General features: G+C 58.0%; 1 protein-coding gene across 2 annotated transcripts; it reads right to left on the bottom strand.

The window, feature by feature from the left end:
• Positions 1 to 267: 267 nt before the first annotated feature.
• Positions 268 to 26,786, bottom strand: TRIM29 (tripartite motif containing 29). Of its 2 annotated transcripts, XM_041769901.1 has the most exons (10): positions 25,775 to 26,786; positions 16,696 to 16,791; positions 15,669 to 15,902; positions 14,339 to 14,537; positions 11,570 to 11,671; positions 9,062 to 9,154; positions 7,015 to 7,110; positions 5,637 to 5,735; positions 4,088 to 4,164; positions 268 to 1,400 (listed from the first exon to the last, which is right to left on the bottom strand). In XM_041769901.1, exons 1-10 carry the CDS (start codon positions 26,576 to 26,578, stop codon positions 1,338 to 1,340), a joined length of 1,863 nt encoding a protein of 620 aa, XP_041625835.1. In that variant the 5' UTR covers positions 26,579 to 26,786; the 3' UTR covers positions 268 to 1,337. The 2 variants fall into 2 exon arrangements, with proteins under 2 accessions (XP_041625835.1, XP_041625836.1); XM_041769902.1 differs by lacking the exon at positions 5,637 to 5,735.
• Positions 26,787 to 27,378: the final 592 nt, after the last annotated feature.

The raw sequence follows: 27,378 nt of genomic DNA, 5'->3' as shown, positions 1-27,378 counted from the left end.
TATTCAGTGTACCCCAGGGTACCCTAGCCCACCATCCTCCCTTCTGTCCACTGTTCGCCGAGGCCCCCCTGACAAAGGTCCGGTCTCCTGCACTGCACCCCAGGACTCTGATGGGGGTGGGAGGGAGACCAGAGGAGCCACATTTTCTGGAAGAAAGGGGAAAGAGAACCCCCCACTAGTCAGTGGTAGCACAGTGTTCAGAAGAACTGCAGCCAGTCCCTCTGGTGACCCTCGAGAAATGTTTGTTCCATACAAAAGAAGTCGGTGATCATTGGTTTATTCAGGAGGGGAAAGCCCAAGCTGTATGTCGCCCTCTCCTCCCCTGGCCAGCCGGCCCCCACCCCATTGCCCCCCCGCCCCCGGGGCCCTCGGAGGGCTGGTGAGAGGAAGGTGCCCACCTTGCTGCTCCTGCTCTGGTCCCCTCTCCAGGCCCTGAGCCCCATGACAGCGTGCGACATGGAAGGTAGTCAGAGGGAGGAGGAAGACCCATGCAGCCAGTGGATGAGGGTGGGGGGCAGTGGGTAAGCCACCCTTAAAAATTACAGCAGCAGGTACCTGAAAATTGCAAGTTACCAGCCCAGACACAGTGTCCCCAGCCCGCCCACTTCCCGTCGCAGCGAGAACCCCAGGATTCCGCAGGTGCGTGGCACGTCCCTTGGGCAGCTGGGCCAGTGGCTATTTTCATGGAAGGATTGTACCATGTTGAGGGACTGGCTTATCTCAGCCGGTAGAAGAGGGAGAGATCTTGGCTAAGACCATCCTAGCAGCCAGGAGAGCCCGTCCCCGGGGACCTCGGTCTCGGCGTGGCTACGGTGACACCCAAAGTGGTTGGGATGATGGCTCAGCCAAGGGCTGCAGGCTCAGGCTGGGCAGCGGTTGGCAGGACCAGGGCAGGGCGCTCAGGGCCACTCTCCTGATGGGCCCTTTGGGCCCGTGCGGTTGGCAGCTGGGCGCCTGTCATGGCCAGGCCCCTACTGGCCACATCACAGGGAAGGAGCCTTGGAGAGAAATGGCCAACAGGCCTCGAGGCTGCAGGGGCACGGGCAGGAAAGACAGGCCGCTACCTTGGGGGCCCCAGCAATTGTACCTAAGAAGAGGGTGGGGGGCTAGGCGAGTGAAGCCCACCTATGTCCCAGCCCTGCGATGGCTGGCCTCTGAGCACAGGAAAGATGGTGACCATTAGAAGCCCCAAGGCCGGGGAGGGGCCTGGATGGAGCGTGGCTGATGACAGGGGGCAGGGGGGGCTCCCTTCCACCCAGATGAGAAGAGTAGCAAGAGCAGCAGGATCAGCCGGGGAGGGCGGGGGTGGCAGCGCCTCATTGCTGCCTGCCTGGAACTCACGGGGCCTCGTTGGACCCCATCCCATTGCCTTTGTTGACGTAGAACGGCCGGTAGTGAGACTGTTGGGGGTGAAACAAGAGTGGTTAGGGAGGGCGGAGGGCAGCTGAGCCTATTAGCCAGACCCACCCTAGTCTAACCCCCCTGCACCCCACCCCTGGGGAAGCAGCAGTACTTCAAACCCCATGATTCTAGGGGCCTGTGACCTAACCCACAGGCTCTACTACCCTGTGACCAGGGTTGGGCCCCCATATTATCGGAGTCTCGGGGTTCATTTCCTAATCAGCTCATTCTCACCGATTGATTGGTGAACATAAACTTCAGCCCCCCCATCAAGCCTTCTCTCTGTGGCCTAGGATCCCCCCACCACCACCCCAGCACCGCCACGGCTCCCATTCGCACCACACCTTCACCTCTGCAGAAGGGTGCTGTGCTGTTACAGGTGATTTAGAAGGACTCATGGAGTTTTTACAGCCGCCCAATTAAGTGGGCTACTAGTATCATACCCATTTTATAGATGAACAAATCAAGGCACAGAGAGGCTAAGCAACTCGCCCAAGGCCACCCAGCTGGTGAGTAGGGGAGATGGGATTCAAGCCCTAGCAGTCCAGCTCCAGAGCTCCCCACCACCCCCTACAACCCCAACCATGTCTCTGAATTGCTCTGAGTCCCAAGTTCAGGCATTTGCTTCTGTTCTCTCTGCACGATTCCCCTGACAGAGAGGGCACAGAGAAGGCAACCTACTGCCCAGCCCGCCACGGATGTGGGCTCCCCAGCCCCAACGCCTCTCTCATCCTGGCCCCTCACTCAGGGAGCGTCCTCCGTGCGGAGCCAGCAACAACCTTCCCCCGAGCTCTGCGTGTGGCACCCCCTCCGCCCCCAGTCAGCTCACAGAGTCCTGAGAAATCTCCCTCTGGCCACGAGGAGGCCGGGTTAGCTGCTGCTTGACCTATGTGAGCACACTCAGCCCTCCGCGGGGCTCTGGAAGCGGTTTTGTCCCTGAGCTGGGTCAGAGAGTGGACCCTCCTCACACGCCACTGATGCCAGCACAGGAGACACCAAGGATGTTCCCAGCCGCTGCCTTCGACCTTCCAGGCCGGCCTGGAAACTGGTATCCCCTAGTAGCTCCTTGCCTGCCCTACATCTGGCCCAGAGCGGGACGCTGGGGAGAGGAGGGCTGTGGAATGTGGGGCCGAGTCCCTAGCTCAGACCTTGGTTAAGCCACTGATGAAACAAATGCAGGAGAGAGAGGTGCCCTGGAAGGAGAGAGACGTAGCCCAAGTCACACAGCTCTTAGCATCAGAACAGGGCCTGGACCCCAAAGCAATCGATAATAGACCTAGGAATGGCTCAAGTCTTTGTTTCTGGAAGGCTGGGCCACCCGACTCCTGCTACAGACGGAGGGATTGCAGCACAGAGGAAGAATGGCTCACACGAGGCCCCACGGCAGGTTGGCACGAGGGCTGGGGCCAGGCCCCAGGCATCCTGGCTCGCAGGACAGCCTTCCTCGTGTCCCAGCATCGGCCCCCATGCTTCCAGCACTGCTTGCCAGCTGCGGACACCAGAACCCTGCCCTGCCAAGCGTCTCAAGGTGGTAATGAGCTTTCTCCACTGGGACCCAGGCTCCGGGAGGTGGAAGAGTGTGTGGCAGGCATGGCAAGGACTCAGTCCAGTAACAAAAACCCTGTTTTTTCTTTTTTTTTTTCCCCTCCCCGTATCTGCTTTGTGCAGTCCTGCCGTCGCTGTGCCCCTGGGCCCAGCTCCAAATTACACACACGATTACTTAGCTCCCATCACCAGCAAATTAAAGATTCTCTCCAATTAAACCAGCCCCAGCCACTGTGGCCCCGAGCAAATCACCTCCCCATGCTCTGACCTCCAAATGCAAAGACAGCAGGGAGCTGGGGACTCCGGCCCTTGTCCCCAGCAGAGCCATGATGCCACCCACATCTCGGGGCAGCTATCGGACTGCTTCAGCTCCAAGAGAGAAGCATTCTGGGAGGTGGAGGCCTAGCATGTGAAGGAAGCCCCCACTCACTGAGGTCCCGGGCAGCGGTCAGGTCTAAAGGCTACTAGAGATCACCTTAACTCAGTACTGCCTTATAACACCGAAGAAACTGAGTCTCAAAGAAGGAATCTGATTCACCCGGGATCCCCTGAGCTGGCTGGGCCCCAAGGCCATGCTTCCCTGTGTGTAGCTCTTCAGGTCCTGGTTCAGGGCCATTAGCTATTGAACCCCTAAATATATCTGTTCCGGACTTTACAGCCTCTGTCTCATCATGCTATAACCCCAAGGGCCTCTGTGCTGTCAGAGCTGGGGAATGGCCCCGGGAAGGGGCGGGGGCACCCATCACTAGGATGTCCATCCCCTGGATGAGAATTTCACACTCCCAGAGCTGATAGGGACAAAATCATTCAGCAAGTACAGACACCCAGCCACTATTTGCCAAATGAAAAAAAAAAAAAAACCAGGGATGCCCACTTTACAGATTAGAAAATTGAGGCCCAGAAAGTGCGTGCTTGCCCAGGTCCGCTGCCTGTTAGTCCCGGGTCTCTACTACCCTTTGCTGAACATAGGAATTCCGGCCACTGCCACCCCCTCCTTCCATCCTGTGGCCCAGAGATGTCACATCCTCCCACCACATCCCCTGGGCGACTGGTGACCACTTGCCCCCCAGGGAGCCCCAGTCAGTGCCCATTCTGGACGTGTCTGTGCCCAGGCAGGCTGTCCTGGCAGCCCCTCACTCACCAGCAGTGTCTGCTTGCCAGATTTCCAGGTCTGGGGCTGGGCCTTGGGGCTCTGGCTCCTGATGAGGGAAGGATAGCCTGCAGAGACGAGAGGCGCTGGTCGGAGGGAGCAGGGCCTGGCCGTCAGGGCTGCCGAGGCCCTAGCGGCACAGCTACCGGCTCCCAAGTGACCACCAAGCTCCAGCCAGCCCGCTACCAAGCGCAGCTACCCCTGAAGAGGTGTGCAGCAGCCTCGGGGTGGGCAGGGTGGAAAATCCTGGGGAGGCCGGCCCAGGGGAGGAGGCACCCAGGCAAACAGAGGGAGGAGGAACAGGCCAGGTGGGCTGGGCCTGGCGGGGGCAGGGGAGAGTTGCCCCCAAATCCAGGTCAGGATCTCATTGCTCTGCAAGGATGTCCCCCTGCACCTGCCCTGAAGGTGTCCCACCGGCCCCGCCGCTTCCCACGGGCACAGCCGGCCAGGGCTTCCACCAGGAGGCGCCCTTTCCTACTGCCAGGCTGCGGGACAGGGCCCACCCTTCACCACCCTGCAGGACCGCACACATCTTCTCCTTCACCCTCACCCTGTTTCTGTGAGCAGTTTGCCCCGAGCTGCACCACCAGGAAGTGGCAGCCAGGCTAGGAACCCAGGTTTTGCAGGATGCCCAAACCCGTCCTCATGTTCCTTCTGCCCCTGTTCCACTGCCTGTCACCGGGTCCAGGAGCAGGAGGCTGGGGCTGGGGCCCAGCAGTTGTTTGCCATGTGGCCAAAGTCCATGGTTAAGACAGCAAGGCCACGGCGTTCTGGGCCTGGTCCTCCTGCCTGCCCTGCTCCCCTCAGCCCAGCAGGATCCTTAAGGGGCTCTGGTCCACAGAGCGGTGGGAAGCTCTTGGCCTTAGCCATCGGCCTGCAGGGACAAGCCGTGGAGCCTGGGAAGGAGCAGACTCTGACCCCAACAGGAGAAGCTCAAGAAATAACAGGGTCTGGCCTCGGCTGGGGCAGCCCGGGACCCTGTTCTAGTCTGCTCTGAGGGGGGATGCACTGGTCAGGCCCAAAAACCAGCTCAGCACCGCCAGGCCGCCAGCCGGGCTGACCTTTCCTTTTGGTTTGCACTTAGCAAGACGGTGGAGGCAGAGCAGAGAACCCAGGTCTCCCCCTGCATGTGGGGGTTGTGGGAGTTGCAACCTTGGAAAGAGAGGGTTCCACGGGTCCTGGGTGGCAGATGGGACAGAGGGGGAATTCAGATCTCAATTCTTAGTTCCCAGAAAGAAAAACCCATGCCAGCCACGAGAGAGGTGAGGATGGGGATGGGGATGGGGATGGGGATGGGGGGGAAGGTGTGGTCCAGGAGACCAGCCTTGTGCAGCAGACAGAAATCCAGGGGAAGGGTGAGCTTGAGCTAGTGGTGCTGGGGTGGGGTGGGGTGGGGTGGGGCGGGGTGGGGAGATGCATCCGTCTTCCAGGGAACTCTGGGGAGGAGGACCAGGACACCCTAGAAATGGCAGAGAGCCCCAGAGGATGTCCCGTCTGCCCTGCTGTAGGAGGGAGAAGGGGAGGGAAGACAGGCAGGTACCAGGATTATTTTTAAACCGCCCACTGCCGTCCAGTGGTTTGGAAAACTCTGTGGTGGCCTGTCCCAAGGTGGTGAACTGATAGGGGACTTTCCCAGTGCCTGATGGGAGAGAGAGAGGCATTAGCAGCACGGCCTGGTCCCACGAGGGGCCAGAGGGAGTCACACCTCACCCTGGCGCGCTGCTATTCTGGTGGCCCTAGTAGGTGCAGGTGGGGCCATCCTCACAGGCGGGGCTTCTGCTTGCACACGGGCAGGCCCGGGCCCAGAACCCACCATCCAGGGCCACTCCCAGCTGATCTGTGTGGATGTGACCACAGGTGTTCCTGGGCTGTTCCTCTGGGGCTCGGTGTATTTCAGGAGGGGCTCTCCTAGGGCAAGACCTTTGCCAGGGGAGGTGCTACAAGCTGATGGGGGAGATACTGGGGAGCATATGGAAGCTCCAAATCACATCAGCTGGGAGGGGACCATCTTCCCTTTGATCCAGGTTTGACCAGAGGGCAGGGAGTTGCTCCTGGGAGCCAGACAGGTCAAGGCAAGTGCCAGAGTTTCCCAGCCCTGGCTTGGGGAGAGGACATCCCTGGGGGTCTTGCGGGCTGGGGACCCTCCAGTCATATTCCCTTCTAGCTGGTCCTTCCAAGAATCCCTGCCCTGGGTACAGGCTGGGATTCCAGCCTGGAAGGGACGGCTGAATGGTAAAGCCACCTTCGAAGACCACTGCTTGGGAGCCTGCCTCCCTCCGTCTCCCTAACCCCAGCCAGCCTGCTTCTCGTTGCTTCCAGGCGGGATGTCTCAGGGGTCAGAAGACGGACTGGCTTACACCACAGCCCACAGAGCTGTCCTAGGGCTTTTCAGAAGAGACACAAGGACCCTGGCCAACCTCAGGGGACAGGAGGCACTGACCCCTCAGCCTTGTCTGGGGAGCAGACTCAGACTCGGGAGGCTTTAGAGATGGTCCGGCCCTTCCTTCCTGAAGGAGGGCCTGACAGGACTCTGACCCTGCAGGTTGTTGGTGGCGGCTATGCAGCCACGGGGTTCTAGAGTCAACGGAGGTGGGTTGTTGCTGGATGAACAAAGTTGAACTTTGCAGCAGGAGGACTCAGAAGGTGGCCCTGATGGAGGCACCCTGGGGAGGTCAGGGACAGGGGTGTGGAGTGTACGGCATCCCCAGCCCCCTGACAGTGCAGCTCATCGTAGGGACCAGCGTGACGGAAGCAAGCTCCGACCCACGCCGGTGCCGCCGAGCCTCCCCTGACGGCTCCCTGGCTCTCGGGCCAGGGTCTGTCCCCTCCAGGGTGGACAGCTGGTGAGTGACGGAGCAGAGACCAGCGCAGAGCTAGGAGAGAGACGGGAGAAGCAGGGCAGGGTGGGGAGGGCTCACCTTTCAGAGAGAAGGAGGAGCTGCCTTGGACTGCGGGCAGGTCGTCAGAGCTCTGGATGGTGGAGGAGTACTCCCAGACCCTGGAGGTGTAGTTACCTGGCCGGACACAGGGAGAGGGGTCACACCGGTGTGGCCCAGCGTGGGGGGGTGAGGGGCCGGACGAGACCATTTCTGCGACTCTGCCCAGCCCCCGTCACGCTTCCTGCCATCAGAGTTGTCCTAAACCACAAAGGGTCTGCATGCCCCTGCCCTACCTATGGGCCCACTGTCCTCAGACTCAGGTACCGAGTCCTTAAGCTTTCAGGGGCTGCTGCTGCACCCTGACCACCACCCCCACCCCCTGGCTTCACCTCCCTCAGCCCCTCCCCGACGCTCCACGTTGCACCCGGGTTGCCCCTGAGCTCTCCGCACACACCTGGCTCTCTCTTGCCCCACCTGCTCCCCATCCCTAACAGATGTGTTGGGTCTTCTGGCATCGGCTTCCCTGTCATCTCCTTCAAGTCTGTGTGTGCCTCAGCCCCAGGTCTCAGGTCATCCTGCACCCCCACCCCCCTGAGGCAGGGGATATGCCCATCTGGCCCAGCATCACGTCCAGCGCCTGGCGCTGCGCCTGGTCCCTAGAAGATTCCATTGTATGGTTGGCGGGTGAATGAAAGAACAAATAAGCAAATAAACAGAAACACATGCTAATCTTTGGGACAAAGGCAGCAGGTCCAAGTCCTGAAATTCTGTTTGCCGAGCTGAAGAGGCTGATGAGTGTCCCACAGTCTAGAGGAGAGAGGCAGTGGGGAGGGTGCGGAAGGACCAGCAGGAGCACCAATGAGGGCGCTCGAGTCTGGGGGGCTTCAGAGCCCTCACAGTGATGCACCTGCTCCGGGCCCAGTCCTGGCAGTCCTGTCCCACCACTCCCTGCAGGAGGCTGGGGGCCTGACAGCGGGGCTCAGTGGTCAGAAGTGGCCAGGGCTGCCCACCCGCCCCTCGGTGAACCCCCTGCCACGGGGACCTCCGGAGGCTCTCCAGGGCGGCCCCCAGTGAGCACCGAGGGCCCAGAGGCCCATCCTTTCGTTCACCTCTTTGCCCACTCCTCTCTTCCGACTCGTGTTTGCTGAGCCCTCCTTCTGGGATTGCAGCAGAAGGAGGCAGACAGACCCAGCCTCTGCTCTCATGGAGCGCATGGTCTACCCCGCATGTGGCGGTAACAATGCGAATCCGGTCCTGACACGAGGCCTGGGCATTGCCCTGCCACAGGTGCCCCTGACCGTCCAGATCTCCCGGGCCCATGTCCTCACCGAAGAGGCCCCTCCACTCCCCTCTTCAGACCTCCCGGTGCCACATCTGAGGCAGGGTTCTGGTGGAGCAGCCCCAGGCCCGGCCCGCTGCACACGGCTGGCAGGCACCCCAGAGCCTCCAAAAACCTGGGCCTCTGGAGCACATGGCCCTACCCTTGGCACAACGGTGCCCTCGGTGCACCGGGCAGAAGGGTATCTGTGCTTGGCAGCTCTCCCGGAGGAAGCCACGTCTCCACCCCTCTCTGTTTCTGGGTCTTAAGCGCGCATCACTCACCTGGCATGGCAGCAGTACCTCCCGGATTTCCAGGGACAGCCCCCTTACATGCCCAGCCATGCATTCTGGTTACAGCTACACTAGTCTGTTTTAACCATCGCGATTTCTCAACACAGAAGTGCACACAGATCAGTTAAGGACCCAGGTCCTCTGCAGGTCCTTGTGTCACGATACTTGCTAAGAGAAGCTTCCACCCCGAACCCCTGCTTCAGTGTCCCTGGCTCACCCTTCAGGGAAAAGAAGACTTCTCTGGACTCGGATTTCCGGGGATGCCGAGGTGCCCGGCTGCCTCTCCACAGCCTAACTAATGATGTCACACACACACACACACTTTGAGCTCAGTAGGACTCCTCCCCACCTGTCTTGGGGCCCCTAAGCCCATCCTAGCTCCCCACATTCCCCTCACATTGGGGAGTCCAGCCCCCCTGCCCATTGCCCACCCCTCACAGGCCCTGCCCATCCCCTTGCTGAGCTGTCCTCTCACCTTTGGTGCCGTACAGATTGTTGAAGTTCTTCTGGTTGGTCTCCTTGGAGAGGCGGCTGGGGGACCCTGGCTGGTATGATGTCCTGGCCCCGCCTGTGAAGCAGATGCGGATGAACCATCATTGCCAAAAGGTGAGTCTGGTTCAAGGTAGGCCCGTGGCTTCTGACCTGAGGGGGTTATTTGGGACTCCTTGTCCCCATCCAGCCCCCCACTGCCTGTCCCAGGACCTGGGTTCCATCACTAAGACAGTTCTTCTGGGTCTAGCATAGGCAGCCACTTAATTTGCCCTCCCAATCAGGACGCTTAACAGTGAAAGGAAGACTGTTGGTAAGTACACAAGAGCCTCAGGTACAAACCTGGAGCCTCCTGCATAGACTGATATGGTCACCCTCCCTGGGGGCTCTGAGGATCACCAAGGCTGGAAAAGCCAACACCTCTCTCCTGAGCCAGTCCTTGCATGATGGAGACCCCAGAGGCTGGGAGATGGGGTGCCCGTGATGAAGGAGGATCATGGCAGCTCTGGGGGGCACAAGTGTTGGGCCCTTGGCCAATTGAGGGCTCACCAGTGATGATGAGCTGGTGCCCACAAACATCTCCCAGGCCCTTCCCCCTCCAGGGATAAGACCTTACATTACACAGAAGCCTCCAAATTTGGGTTCTCAGAACAATCTTGAGAGGCTGGCAGAGTGGGATCCATACTCCCACTTTACATGCTTCCCACATGTGTCAGGGTCCTTCCATCAGCTCCTCCCCTCCCACCTAAGCAGCGACCCCACTCCCAGCTCTGGCCCACCACCTGGCCAAGCACCAGCTAGTTCTTCTGTAAGCCTCTGCCCTGTGGCTGCTCACACCTGGGTGCCCTCTGTCCATCACAGCCAAGCCTCTTCACAGAGCACACGGCCCCTCTTCCAGGGGCCCGGACACCAGCCTCCAAGGAGATATCTCACTTCCCAGGCCTACTGCCCCAGAGCTCCCAGACACCTCTGGCCCTTGGGTGGCCTTGTCTCCCCATCCCCTTGCTGACTCTCCCTGGCCCTTCCCTCGCCTCTACCCTGAGCCTGGGAGCTCCCAAAGGGCAGATTTCCTCCTTCCTCCTGTCCTCAGTACAAGGGCAGGAACACCGGATGAACCTGTTTCTTCCACCTACAAATGTCACCGTCTGACTCAGTGACAAGCTGAAAGGCTTCCTAGCATCTGAGCCGAATTTCTCTCTTCTCAGGTGGGGGTACTGAGAGGGCAGTGACCTACCCAATGTCCCCAGGTCCTGGATCGAGGGCAACATCTTGGCAGGTCTGTGTCCCTGCCTCTACCCCCAGCTGCTCTGCTCCCCTCCCCACGACCCACAGTGGAACCCACACCCCCTCAGCCTCCTACAGAGCAGGGGGCAGCCGAGTAGGGGCCAGCTGGGGAATCCGTGCCCATCAGGGTCCTCGGAAGGACTGGCCAGGGCAAGGGACACTGGGGAGGCTGGTCAGTGCCGCTCACTGGCTCCCCCGCTCCCAGGACTAGGCCCCCCAGACAGCGCCCCGGGGAGGAAAGGGGCAAGGTTGGCGGGCCTGGCCCACACCAGGAATGTGGGGCAGGGGGGACTCGGGCGCTCAGGTGCCTCGCCAGGCCTCTGCCAGGGCCCAGGTGTTGTTTTCAAATTGGGTGGAGAGACCAGTTTCCTCCCACTGAGCTCATCTCTCTAAATCCCCAACGCCCTTCCCATGGTGTGTGTGCGCGTCTGAGGTGTGTGAATCAGTGCCCAGGCCCGGAGGCTCCCCTCCCCAGCACCTCATGCCTTCCCCACGTCTCCACGGCTCCTTCCTCACCTTTCCCCACACCCCCCACTCTTCTTGAGACCACCTTGACACACGTTCACACAAATACACACGCCCTTTATCTGAGGGCTCACACACCTGGCACACCCACCCTTATGTAACGGGCATTGTTGTGGTTTGTTGCTGGTGCAAAAGAATGCAACAGGCTTCCCCAGGGCGAAGACAGGCAGGCTCTGGTCTATACCTCCACCCAGGCTGGCGCAGGCTGTGACCGTCCAGCGCCCCGAGAGGGAGGGCTCGGGGCCAGGCTGCATGCAGGGAGGGACAGGCGAGGAAAGGTAGGCCAGCCACCCGTCTCCCTGCCCTTGAGCAGAATGGCTCTGGGGGACCAGCCCCCCCATAGCACTACCAAGACTCGAGCAGAAGCAGAACCCAGCTCAGGCCTGGCACACGGTTGCTGGTGAAAACAGCAGCCGGGAGACCCTCTGGAAGGAAAGGGAAAGAAGTGTTTGGCCTGGAGGCAGGGGCCAGAGCTCCAGGGAGGGGAGCCTGGGGGGCAGGGTGCCAGTAATATATCTCTAACCCGGATGCTTCTGAGGATGAAAGAGGACACCGCTCGTGGTTCGTCCGGGACAGCGGGTATGGGCCAGCACTTCCCCAGGCAAACCTAGCGACAGCCACTCTGCCACAGGGGGACCCGGCTGGGTCTCCAGAGCACCCTTAGCGGCAGGGTGCCCTCCCTTACCCTTGGGCGTGAGGTACATGGAGTATCTCTTCATGGTATCAGGTGCACTCCACTCGCTCGCGTAGCTGTTTGTATAGTTGTTCATGTAGCGATGGTCAGCCCCTGGGAAGGACAGAGGTCACTCATCAGAGGGGCAGGTGGGGAGGAGGAGCTGGCCCCTGGGATGCCCAGCTTATGGGCTCTGCTGTGTCGGCCCCTGGCACCCTGGCCCAGGCACAGGCAAGGTTCTCCAACCTCGGAGCAGGCCACGGCCTGCCCAGCATGCCCTCTGCTCCTGAGCTGCGAGGAGGTGAGAGAGGGGCTGCAGTGAGCCACCTACTTCCTCGATGGGCCCTTGGGAGTAACACACTAGGCACGGCACTTGGCACTTTACAAGGTGCCGTGTACAGCGCCCGCCCTTGGGCTGGTATGGAGATCCTCATGTGACAGACAAGGAAACTGAGGCTCAGGAGTTAAGCGAAGCCACTTGTCCAGTGTCACACAGCCAATAAGAGCAGAGTTGGGGGCAGCATGAGCCCTCATCCCTACTTCATCACTTTGTCCCAGCCATGTTCGGCAGCCCAAGGGGATGGGTTGGGGTCCTCGCATCGGCCTCCATGGCCAGGGATGCAGCCGGCTGAGCAGAGGCATACAGAGGGGAGTGAGCTGAGTTGGGGGGGTGCTGACTCTTCCCTGCCCCACCCCGCCCTCAAGTATACCCCCAAACCCAAACATATCTGTGGTGCCTCACTGGCCTTCCCCCAGCTGCCCTCTACCCCACTCCTTCCTCTTACTGCTTCTCCACCTCCTACTTTCCCTCTGTCCTTCCCTCTCTGTCTCCCCAGGGCAAGAGAGGGAATGAGTGGCTCAGGCCCTCATCTTTCATCTCCACCACCTGTACCTAGCAGGGGCCTGACACACAGGAGGAAACCCCGTGTCCTCCCAGGTGTTGGCCCAGCCCTCCTCCCATGCTCCCCATCCCCCCACCCCCAACTCCACAAGCTCAGGAGGACTGTGCTCTGGTGCCTCTCAGTCCCTGGGCCTTTGAGGGTAGGACTGAGTCTCTGGTCTGATGGGTAGGCTGGCATCCAGGAGGAGAGGAAGTCTGACTCACTGGCCACCCGTCCCCCCCCCACTCCCCCCTCACATGCACATACCGCCCTATAGTCAGACACACTCCCAACAATACAGCAGCAACCAACAAACTAACAAACCCACGTGGAGGCCCAGGTCTCCAGGCACAGGTGCAGGGCTGCTGACATCAGCACCGATCCTGCTCCCGGCAGCACCTTCCTGTACAGGGCACAGGGCACAGGCCCACACCTGCTCAGAGGCTGTGGCCAACCAGTCATGACCTAGAAATGGCACATGGATGGGCAGCAGGCAGAGGTCCCCACAAGGCTCATGGGCCACCCTAGCCCAGTCACAGTCATCCTCATTTGTCTGGCCAGACCTCAGCAGAGGCCCTCCCCCTCCCCAGGCTTGTACCCCAGGGACTGTGATCATCACACACCCCAACTGCTCTGCATGGCCACCAGCCATGGGAAGACACAGGAGGCCGAGTAGCTGAGTGTGAATCCCAACTACGTCCCCAGCTCAGCTGCATGCCCTTTGAAAAGCTACTTCTCAGACCCTCGGACCCTCAGATCCTCGGCCTTCTCGTCTGTGAAATGTGCTGCATCCCGCAGGGAAAGTAAGCCCTTGTAAGGAAAGAGCTCGCAGGAAGCCAGCAGGCAGGGAGTCCTCAGGCACTGCCAGCCACCACCGTTAATGTCATCACCATTGTCATCAGAAGGAGGATTTCAGGATCCAAATGCCTCTTGAAGCCAAGTGGTTGTCTTGCCGCAGTGACTCATGGATCCCTCAGGTGTAACTGAATGTCCCCCACATTTCACAGGGACTCTGTGTGATGTCACCATCACCAGATATATAGATGCACCCCTCAACTCCAGCACACCTGCACACTATTATCCCTTCCTCATCCCCAAGAAATCACATGCTCCATCTGGAGACAAAAGAGACCACTTCCTTGGGGTGTTTGGGCCAGAAGTGTCCTTAAAGCCCTGTGTTGGGCCTGGGCCACAGGATGGGGCGTTGAGGGAAAGTGCTCTAGCTTCAGATCCTGAAGGGGTTGGGTTGGGCTGGTGAGAAAAGACTTAATGGAGTAGTTTCTCAGATGAGGAGGCTTTCTGTGAGGTGATTCAATTGGCCTCCGTGGGGGACAGCATGACTCACAGAGAAGCTGACTTCAGGGGAGCTGGTGAATCACTGAGACATATGTGCCCCATTGTCCCCAGCCCAGCCCACTGGGCCAGTTCCAACCCTCTGGCTCAACACCACTCAAGGCAGCCACGGTGACAGGCAAATCTCCCTCCAAGCGTGATGCAGTTCTAGGTCATGTCTCCGGGAGTCTGCAAAGTCACCAGGTTAGCATCTGGCCCTGACAAGTGGCAGCATCCACACAGCTGCTGGATTGGGCCCCATCATCAGATGTAGATCTGAATGAAATTAATCCCCGAGTTTGATGGATGACCTGTAGAGAGGAGGCATTTGTGCAGCCAGGGCCCAGATGCCCACTGTCCTTGAGGGCCCTTGGAACACCGCATAACCTTGGCAGCCAGTTCAATGGAGGCTACAATCCCCGAGTCCCAGTCCCAACACCTTGGGCAGGACAAGTAGTTTGGAACAATGAGGGGCCAACTGGCTGGATGCTGGCCCAGGCAGCAGGAATCGGCCTGGGAGGAAAGTGCCCAGGGCCCTGGGGCAGGCCCTGGGGCAGGGCAGACCTACCGTTCTCCATGTGGTTCCTCTCAATGAAGTTACGACTCAGATCCGCCTTGCACATCTTCTCAACATGGCGCATGCACACATTGAGCAGGTCATCTTTGAAGTTGCCAAGGGACTGTCCCAGGCCCTCCCCCTCCAGGAGAACATGGTAGGTGGGCAGGGGTGGGGGGAGGGAGTAATTGCTCATCAATGCACCAAATTCCTACCAAGGAAGGAAAGAAGCCATTAACTCTTTAGGTCTTTAGTAGCTTGGGGGGACCCTTCTCTGCAGGGAGTTCTCAGTCCAGCTGGAAGGCTCAACGCTGGGAGCCAGACAAGCTGGGTTCTAGACACAACTCTGCTACTAACTAGCCCCCCTTGGGTTTGACTAAACTCCACTTGACACTAACAACCTTGAGGGCGCTAGTCATCAGATATGGGGCTGCATGGTCCCCCCTACACACACACACAACTGGACACATCATCCTACCTCGCAGGGGTTGATGAGAGTGATACAAGCTGTGATGTCTTTGGGAGTAAAAACACTAGGAGATACAAGGAGCTTCTAGAACGCTCTGGGTCAGTCATGGTGCTACCTCCACCTTTTCATACCACGCTCGAAGCCTGCCTCTGCACTTTGTGCTTCTCACTTCCCTTCCCCCTCACCGGAAAGTCCCTCTTCTTTCTCAAACCTTTATGAGCCTTCAAGACCCAGTTCAAATTCCACCCCCTCTACAAAGCTGTGTTAGATTACTCCCACGTGCTTGCCCTTCCCAGAGCTTCCATAGGCACTTATCTCCTGAACCACATGCTTTATCATTTAATTACATACTCTTCTGTATTGCTCTCTAATTGTGCATGTCTTATCTTCCCAGCTGAATTGCAGCTCCTTGGGGGCAAAAACCATGTCTTATACTTCTCTATTCTCTGCAGCACCCAGCAGAGTCCTGGGCATGTAGTGGTACCCAAAACTCTCCAGCAGTTGGAAGGATGAGTGGATGAATAGACAGATAAAGTCAAGGATATCACATGGGCAGCACTTCTACAACACACCCCATACCCAGAGCACACCTCACTAGTCAATCCCAGAACTCTTTCCTTCTGAGCCTGGAGCACTGTTAGTACATATCAACTGAAGTTGGTACAAGGTGATATTTGCTGCCATCTTTAGAGTAGGCAGGGAAATGGCTTGGATGGAAAAATTAAATGGACAGATGGAATGGAGGAAGGAAGGAAGGTAGGATGGATGAGGAATGGTAGACAAATGGATGATGGACAGATGGATGCTGGATGAAGGTCTGGGACTGTGGACCTAAGGATTGAAGGATCGAATGGGAGAAGAGTTGCTTTGTACCTGCAGAAACAGCACCGAGTCACTGATGCTCTGCATCTGCTCTCTGGTCTGCTTGTCCTCGTGCAGCACCTTGGCCCTCTCGTCCAGAGCATCCACAATCACCTTCACTTGGTCCACAGCATCCTGCTCCCGCTGTTCCAAGGCAGCCCTCACTTCTTCCTTTTGCTTCTCCAGGTCCCGCACCAGGTCCTGGAAGTTTTGCTCTAGGATAGCCTTCTCACTGGTGGTGAAGCTCTGGGTCCAGAGTGAGAGGAGAGAGGAAAGAGGGTTTCAGGAATTTTAAAAACCTCCCTAGCGAAGTGTATTGTTAGGTCCCCACCCCACAGTCAGAACCAGGGCATTTCTACTGCCCCCACCCAGCAAGCCTGTTTGGCTAAGAATCTCATTCAAGGGATGCCATCTATTGACAGAGATGGCCAGGTTTGTTTACAGCCAACTCTTATCTGTGACTCCTCCCCTGGGTGGGTTGACTTGAGCCATCATTCCAATCTTGGGTGACTCCATGGACCCAGAAATTCTCCTATGAGTCAGGTTGCACTTAATGAAACCTCAACGAAAACCAAACATCATTCAGAAAGTGAATTTGACAAGCTGTTTATGCAGCCAGGGTCAGGAGTCACTGATTTCAGATTATGGTTTCTAATTGCTCAAACCATAGCAGTCATGCATCTAACCATACTGGCACAAGTTAAAGGTCAACGTCATGCATTTGGTGGCTGGGTGGTCTGGTGGGTGGAACAGACAGCAGAGGATACTGGAGGACACAGTGGAGGACAGGTTGATCTAGGGTCTTGATTTGCTGGGATGATGTCAAACAAACATGAGGTAATGGATAAGATCCCAACTGAATGCCTGGCCTAGACTTAGAAGGGAAATTGGTGGGGATGCCAGAAGGGTGGGTAAACCCAGAAGAAATAAGTGTGGGGTGTTAATGGGGGCCTGAGGCCTGGAGCCAACGTCTCTCCTCCTGCCAGTCAGGACAGGCAGGTTGAGCATAGAGCAAGGCCAAAGTCTGGGGGTGGCTCACCTTGATGCGGTCCTTCTCCTTCTGCCACTTCTCAGCCTCATCCTCAATCTCAATGATCTTGAGCTGCAGCTGTTCCTTTTGCAGTGACAGCTCTGTCTGCAGGGAAGGAGCCAGAGTTGGAGAAGTCCGGGGGAGGAGGTTAAAGAGCACCAGAGAATCAGGGTGTCGGCCCAGCCAGGGAGCCAAGTTGGGCAGGGCTCCCCACTCAGCCCTTCAGCCCATATTCTGCAAACAGTCGCCGGGGCCTCAGAAATGCCAGGCATCACGCCTGTCACCAGGGATCTGGCAATAAGTCAAACACTATGTTGCTGTGAACTCGGGCCTCGGGGGCTAGACATCCCAGCCACACCTTTAGAAGGACCAAACCTCTACCAGGTCCCTCCACCCAAAGTGATCAGGAGGGATGGTTCATTTATGCCCCCCCCCCTTCTTTCAATGGATTTGAGGGCCCTAGAGAGAGGAAAGGAGAGCTCCTGCTTCCTTCAAGCTTAGAGGAGAAAGGGGACACAGCCCAGCTTGGCCCAGCCCAGCCCAGGGAGTGTCCCGGGGCCGTAAGAGTGTGCAGCGTTTCTATGCCATGACGTGGGGCCTGTGTTGCAAGCAGGAGCCCGGGCTGCAACCAGCAAGGACTCCGTCTGGACAGGTATAGCTATGAACCTGTTTATGGGAAAGGCAGTGCAATCTGCAGTTTGGGCAAGATAGGGGCTTCTATTCAGGGTCCCTGGAGGAGGCTTGGCCAGTGAGGCAGTGAAGGGAGGAGGAGGGAAGATCAGCAGAGATTCCAGGCATCCCCTATCAGAGGAGGACACAGGCTGCTGTGGTCTGGGGTGAGGTTGAGAAGAGGACCCATGAGGGGTGCCTTGGGATGTGAGCTCTAATGGATATGGAAAGTATGGTTCATATGTTCCTTCCATTTGGGAAAATTCTTTCTCTGGAAAGCAGCTACAACAGAGACAAAAGGGGGGCGGGCATGAAGCTAAGGCCAAGCCCATTCAGCCGAGTCAAGAGGCACCTCTTTGTTCTAGCTGGGGTCCCTGCCAGTGCTCTCAAAGTACCTTTCAGCTTGGAAGGACTGGTGGGTGATCTCCACCCACAGGCAGGAAGACTAAGGCATCCAAGAATGCATTGGGGTGCTCATGGTCTCCCCACTACCCTGGGTTTTGAGCGGAGATCTGTGCCTTTCTCCAGCTATCTCTTTGAGGAACCCACAAGAAAAGTCAAGACGAGGAAGCCACAAACCGCTAAGAATGTGAGCTCTGTTGGCAAGGAGTCCTGAGAGGGATACAGACTTTGGCACGTGTTGCCCCTCTGGAGGGCTCCACCAGGCCAGCAGGGTGCTCACTGCACCCTGCAGGTGTTCCCTCCACAGACACCTGGGGAAGTGGATTGGTGGTGGGGAGAGCTTCCCTGGCTTTCTTGGAAAGGGTGCCCAGAGCTCAGGGAGCTAGTAGAGGAGATGGGAAGGCCTAGTCAAGAGCTGTGGAGGTCCCAGACGGAGAGCCCCCAATCCCACCCTGCACCCCCTCTCTGCCCATACATACTCCTGGGCTCTCCAGGCAAAGAGACTCCACATTCTCAGGAAGCATCTGCCCCACCAGTAATGGGTTGCAAATCCCACAACATGGAAAATGCCATTCACAGAGATGGAAAATGATTGTCAGGAGGAAAGGAGAGAAAGGAGATGAGGATAGGTTTCAACCTTATTTCTAGAAAAAAGCTGGGGAGAAGCCAGGTGCCAATAGACACAGTGCTGGGAGAGTGGGGAGCAGAGGGATGAGACCCCACTGTGGATGTGCAGAGTCGCCCTTCACACACCCCGAGAATGCAGAGCCCAAGAGCCCAGAACATAGCAGGTGGCAGATCCAGTGGCCTGGAAAATTCTGAGCCATAAGGAAGAAACAAAGGGCTGGATGATGGGTCTGTGCCAGGCACCTGGCCCACCCCAGGAGAGCTCCTGAGCCTGGCTCCAGGTCAAGGGGACAGCTGGAAGCCATCCTCACTGTAGCTGACACCTCCTGACCTGGTGGAAGCGGGGCGGGGGGGGGAGGATGGCACTGGTCCCTGGGTTTCTTGCCCCTACCTTGGCATCCACAGAACCAGGCCTGATGGACCGGAAAGCTGAGAATGAAAGTGCGTTCACTCTCACCTGTACCTGTGTGGGGCCTGTACCCAGGAGAAAGGACAGTGTGGGGGATCCAGGAGAGAATTCGCCCAGAACTTGGGACTAGGAGTCCAAACATTTGAACCCAGTTACCACCACTTCCAAGCAGGTGGCCTTTGCACGTGACTTAAGTGCTCCATGCCTCAGTGGGTCTATCTTTCATGGACATAGTAAGAGGATCGCCCCCTGGGGATCACGAGATGACCTGGGAACAGGGAAATGAAGGCCTTAGAAAGAGACCAGGGGGGACGCCTCGGTGGCTCAGCAGTTTAGTGCCACCTTCAGCCCAGGGCGTGATCCTGGAGACCTGGGATCGAGTCCCACGTTGGGCTCCCTGCATGGGGCCTGCTTCTCCCTCTGCCTGTGTCTCGCCTCTCTCTCTCTTTCTGTGTCACTCATAAATAAAGAAAATATTTTTAAAAAGAAAAAAAGAAAAGAAAAGAAAAGAAAAAAGAAAAGAAAAGAAGAGTCCAGGCCAGCATCATATTGTGTGGGGCACCTTCCATGGACTAGGAGCCCTGCCGGATGCTCTCACTCACACCAGGCCTGGAAGAGGGGCCGCCGTGTGGCGAGCAGGCCAGCAGGGTACAGGTGAGCGAGGGGGTGGGCACAGGTGTTCGGTGGTGCCACTGCATTGGGTCCAGGGATAGTGTGTACACTGTCGGGACACAGGGGGAAGCGTGCACACAGGTGCTTGCATTGTGGAGAACTGAAGCCCGGTGGCCATGGAGGGAGAGAACGGGGACGAGGCTAGGCCGACCTCGCCAGTGGGAGGAGGTATGAGCGGAGCAGGTGAAGGCCCGAGGAGTCCCGTGGAGTGAGCTGAGGTGCTGGGGTCCCTGCCAGGAGCCGTGGGAGCACGAGGCTGGGTGGGGGCCTACGGGTGAGAAGTCTCACCAGACAAGCATGGATCCACTGGCCAAGAGGGAGGAGGAAGCAGGGAGTGAGTACGAAGGAAGGGTGTTAGAACTGGGAGGAGCCCAGACCGAGGGCGAGGGAGTCAGACCCTGGGGGCCATCGTGCAGAAGGGAGGCGGGGAGGCGGGCAGCAGGGCTGGCTGAGGCGTAATGAGGGGAGCCAGAGGTGTCCCCCGGTGACCCGAGAGGGCAGGAGGGGGAGGCCCCTGATCTGGAAACATGCCAGGGCAGGGTCAAAAGTAGAGACGCACTGTCTGCAGCAGTGGGCGGACGACTCAGGGCAGGGGAAAGACTCATCTCCTTATTTTCTTTGGGGCGCAGGGGAAGTTGGACACAGGCTGGGAGGGGGCCTCGCAAGACCTGACTTGCAGGACATAGCAGGATGGGGGAAGGGGCCCGGGACTGGGAGCTCTGCACTGCCACCTCTGGGATGAGGGCTCCCCGCTTTGGAGGAGGGTTTGGAGTGTGCAAACCCTCCCTGGGGATGTATCCAGCATCTATGTGGCTCTGGGCAATTTTTCCCCTGCTAATAGGGCCGCACAAAGCTGGAAAAGGCAGGACAGGGATGCCTGGGTGGCTCAGCGGTTGAGCATCTGCTTTTGCTCAGGGTGTGATCCCGGGGTCCTGGGATCAAGTCCCACATTGGGCTCCCCATAGGGAGCCTGCTTCTCCCTCTGCATGTGTCTCTGCCTCTGTGTCTCTCATGAATAAATAAATAAAATATTTTTTTAAAAAAAGGCAGGATGTAGGAAAGAATATAACACAGGAAGGCTCCCAAATACTGGGTGCCCCCTGCAACATGAGGAGAAGGAAGGACACAAATTGTGTTGTTGAGTACCTACTATGTGCCAGGTGTTTTCTTCTTGAATCTGCAAAGGTTGTTACCCCATTTTATAGATGCAGAAGCTAAGGCCTAAAAAGATGATGAACTTTGCTGAGTTCTCACAGCTAGAAAGCCCTTCAGGGCTCAGATCTCATTATGTGTCCTCTTAACCTCTAGGCTCTGCTCTGAATCTTCCGGGATGACGTCCCTTCGCTCCTGCTAACTTAGGCCTGCCCAGGCTCCCCCGCTCACCGATGGAACAGTCTGGTCATCCTGCCTCTTCCCTCGTCACCCCCTTTTTTCACCCTCCTTATTGCCCCTGGAGGCCCCAGCTCTCTCTCCCTCCCCTTCCTCTCTTGGAATCTGACTAAAGCCCCTGATATTTGATGTGGCCCCAGCTCCCCACTCCTCCATCCCTGCCTCCACCTCCCTCCTCACTTCCTCTTACTCCTGGTTCATTCCCTCCACCCTGCCCAGGCCTGTCCCTAAATGCCTCCTTTGTTCCCTGCTCCCACACTCGTCAGGTTGCCTCTCGCGCTGCTGGCAGGGATGGGCCCTGGGCAGGCCACCCTGCCGCAAATCCCTCTGGCCTTGGGGAAAGCAGAGGTTTCCCTGAGAGCAGAGTGATGGCACAGGCCCTGGTGGCGCCCCTGATCCGATGGGCCTGGGCCTTGGGGTGCAGACTCACCTGGACATATGTACCTGCGCTGCCCCCCGGGGACAGAGGAGATGAGGCTGTGATCCTCCTCAGGCTTGGTTTAACCACATGGGCCGTTGGCTCTGATATTTGCCAAATGAGCCAGTTAATTGCCAAATTTGTACTCTCAGACAAATGGTAATTATCTGGATAAGAATCTGAAATGCTGGATAGATTTCCCCCATTTCCACCCAGATGTCAAATAGCCCAGTACTCGTCCGCTTGACTGGGACTTACGATCCCTTCTGCTTCCTCAGGTGTCAGGACAGGGACAGGGCAAGAGGGGGTAGACAGAGTCGCACCCAGGCTGTCTCCAGACCAGCGGTGGGCCCTTGAGAAGGTCACCCCACCTTTCCCCAGGCCTCAGTTTCCTTCTGGTGAGGTGGGACAAGATGCCTGATTCCCAACCAGGTTACACATCGGAATCCCAGAGGGAGACTTAAAAAATACAGATCCCAGGCCCCCAACCCCCTGAACGAGCACCTCCCGGGGCAAAGAAAGGCCCAAGAAGCTGTGTCTTGATTCTCCAGGTGATTCCATTCTGAGGACGGCCCCCAGGAGAGCCTGCCATCCTATGAAAACCAAGTGTAAACTGGTAGAGGTGGAGAGGAAGGAGCCCCAGCTCTGGCACCCTGTGCTGTGACTCTGGGGACGTGTCCTGACATCTTTGGGCCTATGTCTTCATCTATAAAATAGGTGCAGTAGCTCACGCCCTGTGGGGCTGCTGTCAGGAGTAGGGTAAACACCTGGCACATAGGTGCGCTCCATAAAAACCGGAATGTCTCCCAGCCTGTCACTTTCTTGCCCTGTCTCCTGTCTCTAAAGAGTTTACAAGATAAACTGCTTCCCCTCAGCACCCACAGAGGTCGCCTGTCTCTTCTCTTACCCACCCTGTCCCGGAGCACCCCCCCACACCCCCCACCATTGACAGGATCCCCCGGGAGAGTCGCCTCTGCCTGGCCTGTGCCCCAATCGCAGGCACCACTGTCCGCCCCAAGCGCCCACACCAGCACAGCTCCCAGAGCCCACGACTGACGGGTGACTGCCACGCCCAGTGACCTGGTGGCTCAGCCTCCATGGAAGAACTGGGAGAAGCAAAGCCACAGGGCGGCAGAGAGAGGGGAACCGAGCCTGCCGGGGGCAGGGGAGTAGCTGAGGGGTTGGTCCACGTGGGGATGAGCCGGGAGCTCATACTCCCAGAGCCAGGCTGAGGCTGGGCGCCCCTCCACACAGGGAAGGGCGGCTGGTGGAGGAGGGGCCAGGCAGGCCACCCTCCGAGCACACAGTCATTGGCCAGAAGGAGTCCTCCATCCTGACCCGATGCAGCAGGAGGGACTTGGGATAGACAGGAGGGGCCGTGAGACACAGAAAAGGTGCATAGGAACATCGTGATCTCATCAGCCTAATCCAGCCTGGGAAATGTCCAGAGGCAGGGGCGTGGACTGGAGGACACCTGTGGAACCCCTTCTAACATGTGGAGTGGACCTGGAACATTCTGACCTTGGGTCCACCAGAGGAAGGATCATCGTGCTTTCACGTCAAGTGGCCTTCTCTCCAACGCTGCCTCTGCTCAGAGGCTACAGGTAGAGTCGAAATCCAGGAGATGAGCACCCACGGCCTTGGCTGTCATCTGCAGCCTCATGCAACCATTCGAGATAGGTCAAAGATGACCTCACCTGGGCCTTCACCAGCTGGCCTGCAGAACAGGTTCTGGACAGGGCTCCTTGCAAAAAAGGGTGTGTGGGCTGATGTTTGGGTCTGCAGGGGATGCCTCCAAAGGATGCCAGGATTGACACACTTATTCATTTCAGTCAATCAACCCACTAACCCTGCTGTGTGCCAATGTCCCCCACGTCTGACCTACTAGCAAAGCCAAGCCTACACAAACAGCCATGCTCCAGCCCAGGCTCCTGGCCACCCCACACCTCTCCCTGCCTACCCTCTGCCGCTGGTGCACACTTGTGCACACACATACACACACACACACATACGCTGTCTGAAGCCCCCATTATTAACGTCATTCCCATGGATCATTTTCCCCTGAAAGCCCCTGGAAAGCACAGGTATCCTGAATCCCACCTCCTCGATGCCCTTCCCCTCAGTTGCTATCAAATATTGGAAAAGAGTGGCTCCTGGGTGGCTCAGTGGTTGAGCATCTGCCTTTGGCTCAGGGCGTGATCCCGGGGTCCTGGGATCAAGTCCCTCATCAGGGACTTCAGGGTCCCCTCGGGGAGCCTGCTTCTCCTCCTGCCTGTGTCTCTGCCTCTCTGTGTTTCTCATGAATAAGTAAATAGAATCTTAAAAAATATATATTGGAAGAGAATTAGGAGACTTCTTCCCCCCTCTCTATGAGCTTGGAGAGGTCCCTTCCTCTCCCTGGACCTGTGTGTGTCCCTGTCTGCAAGATGAAGGAAGAGACAGATGAGATTGCTAGGACTCCAGCCAGCCCGGCATTCCACCCTCTACGATTTGATGTTGATCTACAGCTGCTTCTGTGTAACTGGGCGGATGCTCCCCGGGCTTGTTTGTGCGTCTGAGCTCTGCCTCTTGACCTACATCATGAGCCTTCAAGGGCGAGAGCTCTGTCTCTGAATCCTATGCAGCCCCCTCCCCCCCAGCACCAGAAGGTGAACTCGAAGTTGCTGGTGCCTCCACAGAGGGTTGCCTGAGACCTTCCCATCCTCCAGGGACACCTGGGCTTCCTCAGGTGATACTCTGGTTTCAGATGCAATTTGCAGGCAAACTCTATGAAACAGATATATGGGTGACTCAGCGGTTGAGCATCTGCCTTTGGCTCAGGTAGTGGTCCCGGGGTCCTGGGATTGAGTCCCACATCGGGCTCCCTGCAGGGAGCCTACTTCTCCCTCTACCTGTGTCTCTGCCTCTGTCTCTGTCTCTCATGAATAAATAAATAAAATCTTAAAAAAAAATACAGATACGCAAAAGTGTATATTGCTTGTAGTAGAAGTGAGCAACTGAAGCCACTGCCTTCTCGGCACCAATTTGCCCCCTCCTCATCCCTGACATTTCCAAGAATCCAGGGACTTCATGGCGGAGTTTGAAGACCACCAATCTAGTCCCACACCATAGGGAACCAGGACCGAGAGAATGGAAGGGCCTTGTCCCCCAGAACACCAGCCTGAGGCTCTGCAGTGTTTTGGTTGTACCCAGTGAAGATGATTGCCCCTTGGTTCTGTTTTGGTTTCCCCAGTAAGCTCCGGAAGGATGGGTTCAACGGCCCTGCCCTGTCACTGTGTCCCAGCCTAAGGCTAGAAGCCGGGCTGGGGTCGGGGGTCATCCAGGAAGTGGGAACACCTTCCTGGGCTAAACAAGACTCCCAAAAAGGATCTTTGGGTCTTTTCCCACTTGTAACCCATCTCCTTCTGCCCAGAGTGTGGGTGAGGGGCACCATAAGAGAGTAATCAGCCAACTCTCCATCAGGAAGACTGGGCGCAGAGGGGTCCTGGGCTGCCCTATTCAGATGGGTTGAGAAGCTGTTGAGGAAGGCTAAGTGTCCCACACTGAGCACCAGGAGGTTCGCCCCGGCAGAGGGGTGGGGGTGCCCATGACTGCCAGCTGCGTGGCTGTCGTGGGGCATTGGGGCCAGCATCTGTGCAGCAAGGGGCAGCAACCACAGCTGAGCCTTTGGCCCAGAACACCTTCTCCATGTGCAACACTTTCACAAGTCTCCACACGCCTCTGCTCCTCCCCACGGAGGTACAAGGCAGGATCACACAGGCAGCACTCATACAAACACACTTGCATATCGCGCGTACAAATGTGTGCGCCAAACACCCACATGTATATGAAGCACATACACGTATATGGACAGCCCACCCACCCACAGACTGCAACCCTCCCCAAGTGTGTCCACGTACAGGCACAGATGTACACACATGTGACCACACACAGCCCAATGAAAGAAAGGGACGAAGGAGGCCATTGGGAAAGTCAAGGGACTGGCCAGGGGATCAAGTAAGCAACAAGCAGCCACTGTACTGCAAATGCAGACTCTAAAGCCAGGAAAAAAAAAAAAAAAGAGCATTTAAGTGGCCCCCAAATTCCCTCCTCCTCATGCATGACCCCTGCCCCAGTGGGCAGTCCGGCTCAGGTGGGAAGAATTCAGTCTCCCTAGAATTAAAAAGAAGAAGAAGGAGGAGGAGGAGGAGGAGAAACCTTCCAGCCAGACACAGAGCTCAGCACTGAGCCCAGATGGATTCTCGGCTCAGACCTGAATATTTCCTAGGACCCTGGTCAAGCGCCCAGGCATCTCCAGGCCTCCGTTTGCTCATCTAGGCAATGCCCCTGTCTCCTGAGGCCTTAGAGGATTAGGGAACCGCCTCTGACCAGCCCCCCCCTCCCCACTCCAGCCTGTGGGTGCAGAGGGGCGAGAAGCGTCTTCTGAAAGAGCCCAGGACAGTGGAGACGCGAGGCCCGCCCCCTCGGGAGCCCCCAGTGGAGAAGATGCCCCCTCAAATTACCTCCTTCTCGGCCTTGGCCTCTTCCACGGTCACCGTGCTGTGATTCTTGTGCTCCTGGAACATGCAGAGGTAGCAGATGCAGGTCTGGTCCGTCTGGCAGAAGAGCTCCATGGTCTTGCCGTGCAGGGGGCACTTGCGGGCCTCGAAGTCTCGGATGGGCTCGAGCAGCTGGTGGTCGCGGAAGGCGGCGCCCTCCAGGTGGGGCTTGAGGTGCAGCTCGCAGAAGGAGGCCTGGCACACCAGGCAGGACTTGACGGCCTTCTGCTTGGTGCCGATGCATGAGTCACACAGCACCTCCTCGGAGCCCGACTTGGGGCGCAGGAGGAGGCCGCCGTCGGCCCGGGGGTAGCTGTTCCTCCGGGCCTCCCCGGGCTCCACTATGGACACGGCGGCCTTTCGAGGCTCCGAGAAGATGGACTTGCGCAGCTCCCCCTTCTCGGCGAAGGAGACGGGCGGCTTCCTGGCGGCCCCCAGCTGGAGCCCGGCGTACGGGGACCTCTTGCCGTCCCCCGAGTCCATGCTGAAGTAGCTGGAGCCCTTGTCGTCCACGGACTCGACGAACTGGATGATGGGGCGCCGCCACTCGTTCCCCGAGAACAGGGAGCTCTTGCCCTCCCCTGGCTTCGGGGCACCGCCCGGGCTCTTGCCCTCGGCCGCCTCCCCACCGTGCCCGTTCGTGGTCTTGGCATCTTGGCCTTCGGCCTTGGCCCCGTTCTCCAGGGGCCCGTTGGGGCCCGGCGGGCTGCGCGCATCCCTGGCTTCCGGGCTGGCCCCGTTGCTTCTGGAGGCATCTGCGGCTTCCATGGCCCGTCACTCGGCTGGCGCGCTGGGGACTTGCTGGGGCTGCAGGAGGGTGACCTCTCGGGCTGGCGTCTCCACGGGGAGTGGGTCAGGTCGCCAGAGCCCAGAGACACACCTATAGGGAACAGGGGGGAGGAGGAGGAGGAGGAGGCCGAGGAGGAGGAGGTGGAGGAGGAGGTGGAGGAGGGGGTGGAGGAGGAGGAGGAGGAGGAGAGGAGGGGAGCGGCAGCAGGCCCAAGCCTGACACAACGGGCCAGGGGAGGGCAGGCGGCTCCCAGAGCCAGCAGCGCGGCTAATTATACAGGAGGGCCACGCCCTACGCATTCATACCCAACCTGATTTCTAAAGGACCTGGGTTTTTTTTTTCCCTCTCCTGGTTTAATTATTTTCCACAGCTCAGCAACCAGTGGGCCTGCTTCCTCCTGGCGCACTTTCTTCTCCTGAGGAAGTAGGGGAGCCTCTGTCCTCACGGGTGGGCGGCTTCGCTGAGCCAAAGGGCCCCTGGGGCAAAAAGTGAGGTGTCTGCAGAGGCCCACGGGACAGAAGGCTATTAATTGGGTCACACAAGCCGAATAGCCTTATAATTTGCAGGCCCGGATTTCAGAGGAGAGATTTCCCACCCTGGGACAAGTGGGGTTCCTTTACAGAGAAAGGTGGGTTCGGTTTGATTTCGGTTGCAGGACGTGCAGTAAAAACGCTACTGATTACTGAACCCCACTTGCCGACTTCCAGGCATTGTCCTACACAGGTCACCTACAGGGGGTTCATTTCATCCCCACCACAACCTGTTAGGTTATCCTATT

The sequence above is a fragment of the Vulpes lagopus genome, chromosome 10 (genome assembly GCF_018345385.1).
Source record: "Vulpes lagopus strain Blue_001 chromosome 10, ASM1834538v1, whole genome shotgun sequence".
NCBI lineage: Eukaryota > Metazoa > Chordata > Mammalia > Carnivora > Canidae > Vulpes > Vulpes lagopus.
Note: the sequence above shows the minus strand (reverse complement) of the source record. Positions and strands in the feature narration are given on the sequence as shown.

Excerpts from the sequence above, each read along its gene's own strand:
- TRIM29 (XM_041769901.1), bottom strand. The coding sequence starts at position 26,578 with ATGGAAGCCGCAGATGCCTCCAGAAGCAACGGGGCCAGCCCGGAAGCC. Across the intron at positions 5,736-7,014 it reads CTCCTCCTTCTCTCTGAAAG|GCACTGGGAAAGTCCCCTAT; the intron begins GTGAGCCCTCCC and ends CTCTCCCATCAG. Across the intron at positions 1,401-4,087 it reads CTGGCAAGCAGACACTGCTG|TCTCACTACCGGCCGTTCTA; the intron begins GTGAGTGAGGGG and ends CACCCCCAACAG.